This window comes from Oncorhynchus mykiss, chromosome 23, assembly GCF_057628025.1.
Source record: "Oncorhynchus mykiss isolate SJ-2025 chromosome 23, ASM5762802v1, whole genome shotgun sequence".
NCBI classification, from domain to species: domain Eukaryota; kingdom Metazoa; phylum Chordata; class Actinopteri; order Salmoniformes; family Salmonidae; genus Oncorhynchus; species Oncorhynchus mykiss.
In genome coordinates, this window is record NC_143044.1 from 29517645 (window position 1) to 29532189 (window position 14545).

Consider the following 14545-nt stretch of genomic DNA (forward strand, 5'->3'; position numbering starts at 1 on the left):
CTGACTTGCCTAGTTAAAGTTAACATGTATTTCAATTTAGCCGGAATATCCATGACAGTTTTATTGGTGCCTTACATGAAATGAGGGAAAAATGAAACATCTTGTAAACTTGAAGCACAGTCCACCTAGCTTTGAGATTAAGCTGATATATAGTAAGATATATAGATATATAGTATACTATATATATAGTCGCTGTTCACGTCCCGTAAACCACGCCCACCCTGGGGGAAAACAACTGCAGAAAGCCATCTGTGCCAATTCAACATAGCCTTCTAGTTATTAGTTCTAAACATAAACACTTTTTGGGGTTAGGCTTACAATGTTGTTTGGGTTATTGCTTGAACAATCACTAAGATTCGTTTTTGGATACAGTAGTTGTTAGCTAGAATGCTAACTCTCATTAACATAGGCTGGTAGCAAAGCTAGCCAAAGAGCATTTTACTGGTTGATGTTGAATGTTTTTTAAGTATAATGCAGTTGATTGGCGACAATTACACAAATATTATATTATTAAGCAGGACATTCATACGATCCTTACGATCCAATTATAATCCAAAAGTAGTGCGAAATGTTCTCCTAAGTAACATAAATGGAGGCTTTTCTTTGCATTGCGATCTATGAGAATTCCGTGTTTTTCCCCACAGTTGTGAAATTGTGAATAGTGACTATACTGTATTATATACAATATATATAGAAAAGTATGTGGACAGCCCTTCAAATCAGTGCATTCGACTATTTTAGCCACACCCGTTCCTGACAGGTATATAAAATCTAGGTAGAAAGCAATCATTCTGCCCCTGAACAAGGCTGTTTTTTTATTTTACCTTTATTTAACTAGGCAAGTCAGTTAAGAACAAATTCTAATTTTCAATGACGGCCTAGGAACAGTGGGTTAACTGCCTGTTCAGGGGTAGAACAACAGATTTGTACCTTGTCAGCTCAGGGATTTGAACTTGCAACTGTTCAGGGGTAGAACAACAGATTTGTACCTTGTCAGCTCAGGGATTTGAACTGTTACTAGTCCAACACTCTAACCACTAGGCTACCCTGCCACCCCAGTTAACCCACTGTTCCTAGGCCGTCATTAAAAATAACAATTTGTTCTTAAATGACTTGCCTAGTTAAATAAAGGTAAAATAAAGTACATAAATAAGTAAAATAGACAAACATTAGCAATAAAATGGCCTTACTGAAGAGCTCAGTGACTTTCAATGGGGCACCATCATAGGGTGCCACCTTTCCAGCAAGTCAGTTCGTAAAATGTTTGCCCTGCTAGATCTGCAAAGGTCAACTGTAAGTGCTGCTATTGTGAAGTGGAAACGTCTAGGAGCAATAATGGCTCAGCCACGAAGTGGTCACCCACATAAGTCCACCGAGTGCTGAAGCGGTAGCGCATAAAAATAGTCTGTCCTCGGTTGCAAGACTCACTACCGAGTTCCAAACTGTGCATGGAAGCAACGTCAGCACAATAACTGTTCGTTGGGAGCAGCATGAAATTGTTTTTCCATGGCCGAGCAGCCGCACACAAGCCTAAGCTCACCATGCGCAATGCCAGGCGTTGGCTGGGGTGGTTTAAAGCTCGCCACCATTGGACTCTGGAGATGTGGAATCGCGTTCTCTGGAGTGATGAATCAAGCTTCACCATCTGGCAGTCCGATGGACAAATCTGGGTTTGGAGGGCGCCAGGAGAATGCTACCTACCCGAATGCATAGTGCCAACTGTAAAGTTTGGTGGAGAATGAATATTGGTCTGGGGATGTTCTTTATGATTCTGGTTAGACCCATTAGTTCCAGTGAAAGGACATCTTAATGCTACAGCATACAATGAAATTCTAGATGATTCTGTGCTTCCAACTTTGTGGCAACAGTTTGCGGAAGGCCTGTTCCTGTTTCAGCATGACAGGTCCATACAGAAATGATTTGTCGAGATCGGTGTGGAAGAACTTGACTGGCCTGCACAGAGCCCTGACCTCAACCCCATCTATCACCTTTGGGATGAATTAGAACACCGACTGCGAGCCAGGCCTAATTTCCCCACATCAGTGCCCAACCTCACTAATGCTCTTGTATCTAAATGGAAGCAAGTCCCCGCAGCAATGTTCCAACATCTAGTGGAAGCCTTACCAGAAGAGTGGAGGCTGGTATAGCTTCAACTCCATATTAATGCCCATGATTTTGGCATGAGATGTTCGACGGGCAGGTGTCCACATACTTGTAGTCATGTAGTGTACGTACATTTTTGCGCCATAAAGCATCAGAATTCTAACAGGAATTGCATCATAAAATTGCATCCCCCTTATTTTGTGATGTAGACTGCTCCCTAGGCTGGTTGTGTTCATGTCAAATTAAAAGGTAATATAAAAGTGATGTTAAATTACATCTTTACTATTAGGCCCATAAAAAACACATAGCAGGTCCCTTGAAAAAAATAGAGACCCCCAAATGTCACAGATATAATTCACACTAGTGAATCTTTTGACACAGTTAGTTAGGAGTTTACAGGATGTAACAATGCTCTTTGACATGAACCCTGGAAGTTAAGGTTTTGGAATGTGTTTTAAAGATCAGAAAAACTATCTTATTTCTGGTATCTGTTGGGCAGTGCCAAAGTAGATACATTTCATTTGATAAGACAGGCAATGTTTTGTTTAAAATATTTCAAAATTAACAAAGGATGATGTTTTAGTTATGCATGTTTAAATATTTATTCTATTAATTAACCTATTTGTGTAATTAAAATGGCAAAAGTACATTTAACCATAGAAACAATAATTGAACTACCTTTCTAAAATGTTAATACACGTGGAAAGGCGATGCTGAATAAAATATGTTTATTTCAACCTGATGAGAAAGGAGTTGTGTACAAATGTTATTTGTGAAGATGGATGTGACTCCTCTGTTCTGACTGAGAACAGAGGGGCCCTGTGGGCGATGAGGACCTGAAATGATCTTGGTGCTAGACTCATGACAATAGAATAGCACTTGGGCCTGCCATGGAAATGAATTGACCTTATTAATCTATATGGTTTGTTTTTCAGTGCTACCAAGTCACACATGTGGAAATCCAGGGTTGATACCAAAAGGAATAATTCATGGAACAAGGTACAACATGGGAGACAAGATCCGTTACAGTTGTCTCATGGGATATATACTGGAGGGACATGCTGTACTCACTTGTATTGTGAGTCCAGGTACTGGAGCATCATGGGACTTTCCAGCACCATTTTGTCGAGGTAAGACACTACATTTTAAGTTTGTAGTGGAGGGCAAGAATATCAATATTTACATAATTGTCCCAGGGTTCTACAGCTGCACCATCGAATAGCATCCTGACCGGTTGCATCACCGCCTGGTATGGTAACTGCTCGGCATCTGACCGTAAGGCACTACAGAGGGTAGTGCGTACGACCCAGTACATCACTGGGGCCAAGCTTCCTGCCATCCAGGACCTATATACTAGGCGGTGACAGAGGAAATCCCCAAAAATGGTCAAAGACTCCAGTCACCCAAGTTATAGACTGTTTTCTCTGCTACCGCACTGCAAGCGGTACCGGCGCGTCAAGTCTAGGACCAAAAGGCTCCTTAACAGCTTCTACCCCCAAGCCATAAGACTGCTGAACAATTAATCAAATGGCCACCAGATTATTTATATTGACCCCCCCCCCCCCCACTCACTGTTTATTATCTATCACTTCATCCCTACCTACATGTACAAATTACCTCGTCTAACCTGTACCCCTGCACATTGAGTCGATACCGGTACCCCCTGTATATAGCCTCTTTATTGTTATTTTATTGTGTTACTTTTAATAATTTTTTACTTTAGTTTATTTGGTAAATATTTTCTTAACTCTTTCTTGAACTGGATTGTTGGTTAAGGGCTTGTAAGTAAGCATTTCACGGTAAGGTCTACACATGTTGTACATGGCGCATGTGACAAATAAAGTTTGATTTGATCCTGGATCATCATTTAGTTGTGTTGATCCTGCATCATCATTTAGCTGTTGATCCTGGATCATCATTTGGTTGTGTTGATCCTGTATCGTCATTTAGCGGTGTTGATCCTGGATCGTCATTTAGTTGTGTTGATCCTGGATCATCATTTAGCTGTGTTGATCCTGGATCATCATTTAGCTGTGTTGATCCTGGATCGTTTTTTAGTTGTGTTGATCCTGGATCGTTATTTAGTTGTGTTGATCCTGGATCATCATTTAGCTGTGTTGATCATGGATCGTCATTTAGGTGTGTTGATCCTGGATCGTCATTTAGCAATGTTGATCCTGGATTGTCATTTATTTGTGTTGATCCTGGATCATCATTTATCTGTGTTCTTACTGGATCACTATTAAGCAGTATTGATCCTGGGTCGTCATTTATTTGTGTTGACCTAGTGCATCATTAAGATGTAGTGATCCTGGATTGTCCTAGATCCTGGAACCTGAAGTATCAAATTGTAGGTTTTAGAGGTCTTTGAAAGGTCACAAGTCCATAGCTTCCAATTGTCACTGTTTTTGTTGTTAAACGTGCAACCTGCAACGACAAGCAACATTTATTTTACACATTTGCCAATCTTGTCTCAGGACCAATGCCAATCTTAGCTGTCAAACCTTTATCTCCCACAAGTGAATATTCATCCACTCAGTAGGAGCTGTAACAATTGAAAGAGTCAGGACTCAGTCGAGACGGATTTATTTTCTAAGAGCAAGTTGTGACCCAGTCAGTAATGCAATTTTGTCTTACTTATTTTCTTCCTTTAGCCGAAGGAGCTTGCGGTGGGACATTGAGGGGAACAACAGGGACGATATCAAGTTCACATTTCCCTTCAGAGTATGAGAATAATGCAGACTGCACATGGAGTATTCTGGCTGAACCAGGTGACACCATCGCCCTGGTCTTTAGTGATTTCCAGCTGGAAGACAGATACGACTTTCTGGAGATAAGTGGGACTGAGGCGCCATCAATATGGTAAGTAATTAACAACCGCAATATAATTATAGCACCTCTTGTATTCTAATGGTAGCAACTGTCATGGCATCAATTATCTGCTAATTGCTCGAAAAGTCATTGAGGGACATGATGGTGATTCACTCATATATGAAAGCTATAAGTTAAAGTACTATTGTGTTATACGTTTGATCCCTGTATGTCAATAATATACCTATATTTTCAACTGAGAGAATATAAAGATGAGTCAAAGTTTTACAGGACCTCACAACACTGCTTAATTTTGTCCTGTCAACAGCTAAGGTATGACATGAGACATTTCAGGACTTGAAACCTGACACTTTGAGGACCGGTCCATTTGACAATTCCTTGACAAAATAATATTTACGACGTGTTGTCAGTGGAATTGTCACGAATCTCGCCGAAGATGGTGCCTCTTCCTGTTCGGGCGGTGCTCGGCGGTCGTCGTGGCCGGCCTATTAGCTGCCATCGATTCCCTTTCCGTTTGTTTCTGTTTATTGGGTTTAATTGGGTACACCTGTTTTGAGTTAGTGTTTGTTTGTAGGCTATTTAAGGGCACTAGGCCCGCTGGGTATTTGTGCGGGCTTGTTTTCTGTATTCTAGTGTATGAGTGTTATCAGTATTTTTCCGGACAGTTTTAGTCCGTTGTATTTTGGGACGGGTTGTTTCATGCGCCCTGGTGTTTTGCATGTCGTGGTTCCACAGTCTATGGAATAAAATATCCACCTACTGAATTACCTGCTCTCTGTGCTTGACTCCTCCACTCACCATTGTTAGAAGTTGTAACAGGAATGCCACTTCAATGCAGAGAGCTATAGTGTGTGTTCTGAGCAGAATGGGATGACATATCTGTATTTAAACACATACACAGCATGTGAAGACTGTGGAGACTGCCTGTGAAGACTGTTGAAGTGGCTTCCATTTCTGTTAGGGAGCAGGGTTGGGTAGGTTACTTTCTAAATGTAATCTGTTAGTTGCTAGTTACCTGTCCAAAATTGTAATCAGTCATGCAATTTTTGGATTACCCAAACTCAGCAATGTAATCTGATTATATTCAGTTACTTTTTGATTACTTTCCCATTAAGAGGCATTAGAAGAAGACAAACCTTTTACCAATTGAACCCCATCTATTGCAGGATACATCAATGTTAAAGTTTACATAGCTGGCCATATATGGATGTTAAATTTTACTTTATGTGTTGGTTATGTAGGCTTCTTCTAACCCATCGCTTTCTACTACATATAATAAATAATATGATTAATTTGTATCTTTACATTAAAAACCAGTCTATCAGAATTCCAGTCATTCCAGTAAATGTTATACCCCTTGATCTTCAAGAATAGGACTTAGAGATTAGTCAAATTGTTTTACCTGAGCATAACCCCAAAACGAATGACTTATTAGCCAGCCCTATTCTGTTGTTTATGATTTTGCTGTCATGGAGGACTGATTGGGCTCATTGATTCGAGTTGAAAAATATATGCTGCGCTCATTTGAGCACTACTGAAAGTGCTATTTACATGTGAAAAATGAATGCCATATGCTGCATTTGCTATAGGCCTGTTGTTGAACTTTTTGTTGGTGACACTTTTATATCTTGATAATATGAATCCATTTAAAGTGCAAATCCACAGATGAAAAATAACAAAATGACACCCCGCCTCTGTTTTGGTAAAAAGCTGAGGGATGGGCCTGGAGAAATGCAACCACTCTCAGATTAATAGACAGAGCTATGGATGCAAGGACTGACCATCAATGATATCAACATTATAGTTTTAACCATGTTATGAGGCTATACAGGTTTTGTTTACATTTACAATGTTTACAAACATTGGAGAAAAACAAGCTTATATTTTGGGTTCTTATGGAGTGTGACAGTTGAACTAAGCTCATGAGACATTTCTAAGTTACATTCTTCAAGAATCAATGGAGATATTTAATTTACAAGTCCACAAATGGATGTAGAAACTACAGATTGCCAATTTAAGTGTGCGAGTTCAAGTGTGCGAGTTTGACCATGTGTCCATTAGGCTTATGGATTAAAAACAACTATCAGCATGAATTATATTGAGCAATTAAAGCCCCACTTTTATTCTATAGGTGTCACGCCCTGACCATAGAGAGCTTTTTATTCTCTATGTTGGTTAGGTCGGGGTGTGACTAAGGGTGGGTTATCTAGGTGAATATATATATATATATATGTTGGCCTGGTATGGTTCCTAATCAAAGGCAGCTGTTTATCGTTGTCTCTGATTGGGGATCATATTTAGGCAGCCATTTTCCCATTGTGCTTTGTGGGATCTTGACCATGTATAGTTGCCTGTGAGCACTATAGCAGCGGCGCCTTTCGGTTTGCATTTATTGTTTTCTTTGAGTTTCACTTCAAAATTAAGAGGATGGAACCATACCACGCTGCATCTTGGTCCACTCATTATAACGATCGTGACAATAGGCTGGGATCCGCACTGTGCAGCTGTTGCAAGAGTGCATTTTTCACTGGCTGTCCACTGGTTTCAAAAACAATGATTGATTGGAAGCTTAAACTTCTTGAATTCAACCATTATTGGGTTCAAATACAGATTTAGATTTTTGAACAGCCATCCACAACAACCACAATCCGTAAGGCGCAAATAGCTAAATGTGAGAGCATCAGTGTGATTCACATCAATGCGCTTTGTAGATAACAGTAATAAGTGATTTCCGTATCGCCTGTAGACTGCACCACTGCTGTCATCCTTACCGCCAAGCATTTATTCCAGTTGGATCGTCTTTGGATGCCGACAGCAGTCGTACCATTGGAAGACATACCTTGGACTGTAGCCAACAAAAGCCTATTCCCGCTCTTTTCCCGCGATCCATCCAACCCATTTGGTGTGTCATCATAGTGGTCTCTGACTTCTGGTCAGACTCGCTCAGGTGGAACAAACTTAATTAAACTTGCACCTTTTTTCAATGCTTATTTGAATGTCATTAAGAGAATAGAGAAGTTTCAGATTATTTTTCTCAAAAACCTCCTTTCGAAATTTAAAAGTAATCCTCAAAGTAATCATGTTTTTGCTGGTAACATGTAATCCGTTACTCCCCAACCCTGTTAGGGAGTTACATTTTTCAACAATGTGGTGTCCATTTTAGGACGTCCTTTTCACTAGGGATTGGCACCGATATGGAACATCTATATCGATGTCAGTTGCATTTTTTTCAATATGATATCAATATCATATTAGTTTTATGAATAACATTGCATTACTGCAGCATCCCATGATAAATGGGTGATTTCTCACAACTACTTGGTGAGCCTGGCTGTGCCCCTGCCCAGTCATTTGAAATCCATAGATTAGGGCCTAATTTATTTATATAAATTGACTGATTTCCTTATTTAAACTATATATTGCGTGTTTATATTTTTGTTCAGTATATATCAACAATCCTGACCTCCAAAAGACCCTTCTAGGGGTTAGATTTAGTGAAAATCGCCAAAATCATGGTCTTGTTCTGTTCTAGTATTGTGAGGAATAACCCATATGTCAATGTGCACACTGCCAAAGATGTTCTCTTTTTCAGGTTGATGCTATGCGTCCGTCATTTAAGAAACAACTCAAACCAATGACTCACAAGATCTGCGTTTGCACCACCTAATATTTGATAGCAGAAATCCACACCCGGAGCATGGATAGAGGAAGTCTAAGTCTACTCAGCTTGTGGAAATAGAGTTTAAAAGTAGGTGGCAATATCTTCTTTAGCTGTGGATAGCACACATAGATGCTAATTCCAATAGGGAATTCTACTATCTGATGAATTGTATTTTTATTAACAATAGTCATTGCTGGGTGATGTTATGTCTTCAATTAGCATGTAAAAGTTAAAGTCAATGAAAAGTACTTCACTGAACTCAAAATAGGTCAAATTAATATTTTCAGGAGCTGCTCTCACTGTCAATTACAGAAGTACACTTCGCTAGCATTAATCAATGATAAGTTACAGGAGTTGAAAAACTAGGCAGTCACTAGATAACAATAATCACTACCCTCTTTCTTCTGTCTATTAAAGTCTGAAAGGGGCAAGGGGGCATAAATCGTTTGAGTGACTTTCAACACAGCCTTTCAAAGTCAGTTAGTGTCTTATAACATTGCTCTGCTACTGACATTGTTGCGCACTCTGATGATTGGAGGCAGTTTTATAGACATACCATTTATGATATGGTAAGAATACCACACACGTGACCTTAACATCCGGAACTCTTCCACCTCCTAGACATGTGTCCAGAGATGTTTGGAATTCATACTTCAACTTCAGAAGTTCTACGCGGTCCTTGCCCATGAGACATTGTGAAATAAGTCTAGTGGTTTGTAGGACAAAAATGATACCATTCAGTAAAAATACTTGGGAGTCATAAAGCAAATACATGTTGCTAATTAGACACATGGGTCGTTCCATCAATAGATTGCCTTTTATGTCTGTCAGACATTGTGTACGTTTTCATAAAAGGCTAAATTTAACAGTTGCATCACATGTTCTAACTATTCTAAACCATGTAAAACATGTCAATAGCAGTGTGTTTTTGTTCAAATAAATGTGTTTTCTCAGAAAATCCCAATTTTGGCATGTCACAAGTCATTTTCGTCCAACTTCTAGGACTAAAGTTTTAGCCCACTTAACCCCAAGAGTTTCCCATGTTTTCTGCATCATTGTAAAGCCCTAGTTAATTTGTTGCTTTGGGAAAGTCATTTCTAAATGTAACGATGTGCGCTGAGAGTCGGGAAGCAAGTACAGGGAGTGAATATTTAATGAATAAACGGATCATAATACAAAATAAGAAACACTAACAGCACACAGACAAGAAACAGAAACAATAACGTCTAGGGAAGGAACCAAAAGGAGGGACATAAATAGGACAGGTAATCAAGGAGGTGATGGAGTCCAGGTGAGTGTCAATAAGCGCTGGTGCACGTCACAATGGTGACAGGTGTGCATAATAATCAGCAGTCTGGTGACCTAGAGACCAAAGAGGGAGTATACGTGACACTAAAGATTATTTACTTATTTAATGTGATTACTGCTTAATTTACATTTGTCCTAAAGAAACATTAAACATAATAATCCAAGCACAGTGTAAAATCTAAAGAGCTGGTTCTACATTTTGGGGAAATAATGTGTTTTTTGGTTGAAAACAGAGTGCGTCGAGCATAACACGTCAACACTGTTACCCAAACGTAGATAGGCTACTGTCAACCCTGTCACTTTATTTGTCGCTGTTATAGTAATTTTTCTTAATTTAACTTTTTGACATGGGAAAACATGTTTGTTATGAAGTTGAAAACGTGCTCTTTATGATAGAATGTTAAAATAAGATGAAATAAATAGTTATTTCTGACAAAAGTACACTACCCAGAAGGCACTCCATTTGTCAAATGAGATACATACAGTAAGAATGTAAAATGTCAGAATAATAGTAGAGAGAATTATATATTTCAGTTTACATACACTCAATTAGTATTTGGTAGCATTGCCTTTTAAATTGTTTAACTTGGGTCAAACGTTTCAGCTAGCCTTCCACAAGCTTCCCACAATAAGTTCAGTGAATTTCAGCCCATTCCTCCTGACAGAGCTGATGTAACTGAGTCAGGTTTGTCGGCCTCCTTGCTCGCACATGCTTTTTCAGTTCTGCCCACAAATGTTCTATAGGTTTGAGGTCAGGGCTTTGTGATGGCCACTCCAATACCTTGGCTTTGTTGTCCTTAAGCCATTTTGCAACAACTTTGGAAGTATGTTTGGGGTCATTGTCAATTTGGAAGACCCATTTGCGACCAATATTTAACTTCCTGACTGATGTCTTGACATGTTGCTTCAATACATCCACATAATTCTCCTGCCTCATGATGCCATCTATTTTGTGAAGTGCACCCGTCCCTCCTGCAGCAAAGCCCACAACATGATGCTGCCATCCCCGTGCTTCACGGTTGGGATGGTGTTCTTCGGCTTGTAAGCCTCCTCCCCTTTTTCCTCCAAACATAACAATGGTCATTATGGCCAAAAAGTTCTATTTATGTTTCACCAGACCAGAGGACATTTCTCCAAAAAGTCAGATCTTTTTGCATTTGCAAACCATAGTCTGGCTTTTTTTATGGCAGTTTTGGAGCAGTGGCTTCTTCCTTGCTGAGCGGCTTTTCAGATTATGTCCATATAGGACTAGTTTTACTGTGGATATAGATACTTTTGTACCTGTTTCCTCCAGCATCTTCACAATTTGCACTTTTCGCACCAGAGTATGTTCATCTCTAGGAGACAGAACAAACGCGTCTCCTTCCTGAGTGGTATGACACCTATGTGGTCCCAAGGTGTTTATACTTGCGTGCTATTGTTTGTATAGATGAATGTGAGACCTGTTTGGAAATTGCTCCCAAGGATGAACCAGACTTGTGGAGATCTACAATTTTTTTATGAGGTCTTGGCTGATTTCTATTGATTTTGATGTCAAAATCAGCAAAGAGGCACTGAGTTTGAAGGTAGGCCTTGAAATACATCCACAGGTACACCTCCAATTGACTCGAATGATGTCAGTTAGCCTATCAGGAGCTTCTAAAGCCATGACATAATTTTCTGGAATTTTCCAAGCTGTTTAAAGGCACAGTCAACTTAGTGTATGTCAACTTCTGACCACTGGAATTGTAATACGGTAAATTATAAGTGAAATAATCTGTCTGTAAACAATTGTTGGAAAAATTACTTGTGTCATGCACAAAGTAGATGTCCTAAACAACTTGCCAAAACTATAGTATGTTGAAAAACTAGTTTTAATGACTCCAACCTAAGTGAAACCTATGTAAACTTCCGACTTCAACTGCATATTGATATAACACTTGGAGTTGACAGGGACTGCTTCTGTCTGAATTAAATAACCTCAGACAAATTGATAAGATTATAGAATATTAGATCTTCGTCACTGGTACGTTGTTGACACAAGAGGTGGTAATTGATATACAGACAGACATGAATGAATGTTGAACAAGATTGACAACTGACAGGTGAACAAATTCCTGTTTACATATCCTCCTCTTAGGAAGTTCCCTAAAAGGCTTTCCTCAGCATTTTCCACCACATGATCTTGGCAGACAGGTGCCTGACAAGCTGTCATGTCAGGGTTAATAATAAATAATAATAAATATATTAATTTCATAATTGAACTTTCCAGCCAGTGTCAAGATTAGTTATTTAATTTAAGCTGACTCTGAGGTGTAACAGTTGTGATACAAATTAAACCAAGGGATTTTTTCGACTTGAGTTGTTAAAATCAATGTTAATGTTCACTTTAAAAGGACATTTTCGGAAGTTTTGAAAGCTTGCTTAAAATGCACTGCACATAATATTAGTATAATTAATGTACCTGAAGCATCACTATTCACTTGGTAACAGATATGGAGGAGATGCAGAAATCTACTACCATGGCGTCAAATTTCACATTTTAGTCATTTAGCAGACACACTTATCCAGAGCGACTTACAGGAGCAATTAGGGTTAAGTGCCTTGCTAGTCGGCTCAGGGATTCAAACAAGCAACATTTTGATTGTTGGCCCAACGCTCTTAACCGCAAGGCTACCTGCCGCCAACTATTAAGTCACATGACACCTTTTAACAATTTCAATTCCGATTAGGATATAATCATCGGAAACATAAAATGTTTGACAGAAATTACAATGACCATATTTAACAGAAGCACAATTATCCAATTATCTATGTAAGACTCTATTTTGCACCTGTCAAATGCCAATCATGTTCTTTGAACATGACAGAGGCCCCATAAACTCTCAGGCAGAATAATGGATGTTGAATGCATTTGACACATCTCATGTGTGACAACAGATATTTGCATCTAAAATGCATGGATGATGTGGGTGATGCAGAGGTAAACCCAGGCCCTGCATGTCCCCAGGCACCCTCATTTGTTGACTTCTGTGATCGAAAAAGCCTTGGTTTCATGCATGTCAACATCAGAAGCCTCCTCCCTAAGTTTGTTTTACTCACTAGTTTAGCACACTCTGCCAACCCTGATGTCCTTGTCGTGTCTGAATCCTGGCTTACGAAGGCCACCAAAAATTTGGAGATTTCCATACCCAACTATAACATTTTCCGTCAAGATATAACTGCCAAAGGGGGAGGAGTTGCAGTCTACTGCAGAGATAGCCTGCAAAGTAATGTCATACTTTCCAGGTCCATACCCAAACAGTTCGAACTACTAATTTTAAAAATTACTCTCTCCAGAAATAAGTCTCTCACTGTTGCCGCCTGCTACCGACCCCCCTCAGCTCCCAGCTGTGCCCTGGACACCATTTGTGAATTGATCGCCCCCCATCTAGCTTCAGAGTTTGTTCTGTTAGGTGACCTAAACTGGGATATGCTTAACACCCCGGCAGTCCTACAATCTAAGCTAGATGCCCTCAATCTCACACATATCATCAAGGAACCCACCAGGTCCAACCCTAAATCTGTAAACAAGGGCACCCTCATAGACGTTATCCTGACCAACTGGCCCTCCAAATACACCTCCGCTGTCTTCAACCAGGATCTCAGCGATCACTGCCTCATTGCCTGTATCCGCTACGGGTCCACAGTCAAACGACCACCCCTCATCACTGTCAAATGCTCCCTAAAACACTTCTGCGAGCAGGCCTTTCTAATCGACCTGGCCCAGGTTTCCTGGAAGGATATTGACCTCATTCCATCAGTTGAGGATGCCTGGTCATTCTTTAAAAGTAACTTCCTCACCATCTTAGATAAGCACGCTCCGTTCAAAAAATGCAGAACTAAGAACAGATATAGCCCTTGGTTCACTCCAGACCTGACTGCCCTCGAACAGCACAAAAACATCCTCTGGCGGACTGCAATAGCATCGAATAGTCCCCGCAATATGCAACTGTTCAGGGAAGTCAGGAACCAATACATGCAGTCAGTCAGGAAAGCAAAGGCCAGATTTGCATCCTGTAGCTCTAACTCCAAAAAGTTCTGGGAAACTGTAAAGTCCATGGAGAACAAGAGCACCTCCTCCCAGCTGTCCACTGCACTGAGGCTAGGTAACACGGTCACCACCGATAAATGCATGATAATCGAAAACTTCAACAAGCATTTCTCAATGGCTGGCCATGCCTTCCTCCTGGCTACTCCAACCTCGGCCAACAGTTCTGACCCCCCCCCCCCGCAGCTACTCGCCCAAGCCTCCCCAGCTTCTCCTTTACCCAAATCCAGATAGCAGATGTTGCAAAACCTGGACCCGTACAAATGAGCTGGGCTTGACAATCTGGACCCTCTATTTCTGAAACTATCCGCCGCCATTGTCGCAACCCCTATTACCAGCCTGTTCAACCTCTCTTTCATATCGTCTGAGATCCCCAAGGATTGGAAAGCTGCCGCAGTCATCCCCCTCTTCAAAGGGGGAGACACCCTGGACCCAAACTGTTACATACCTATATCCATCCTGCCCTGCCTATCTAAGGTCTTCGAAAGCCAAGTCAACAAACAGATCACTGACCATCTCGAATCCCACCATACCTTCTCCGCTGTGCAATCTGGTTTCCGAGCCGGTCACGG

General features: G+C 40.4%; 1 protein-coding gene across 1 annotated transcript in view; it reads left to right on the plus strand.

Annotated features, from left to right (window-relative positions):
• The window catches only part of LOC110502713 (CUB and sushi domain-containing protein 1), a 500827-nt gene that overhangs the window by 278160 nt on the left and 208122 nt on the right, over window positions 1–14545 (plus strand). Inside the window, exons 4-5 of the mRNA XM_090217249.1 lie at window positions 3039–3233; window positions 4758–4965. Coding sequence (XP_090073375.1) covers window positions 3039–3233; window positions 4758–4965 — 403 coding nt within the window. The remainder of the gene's footprint in view (window positions 1–3038; window positions 3234–4757; window positions 4966–14545) is intronic.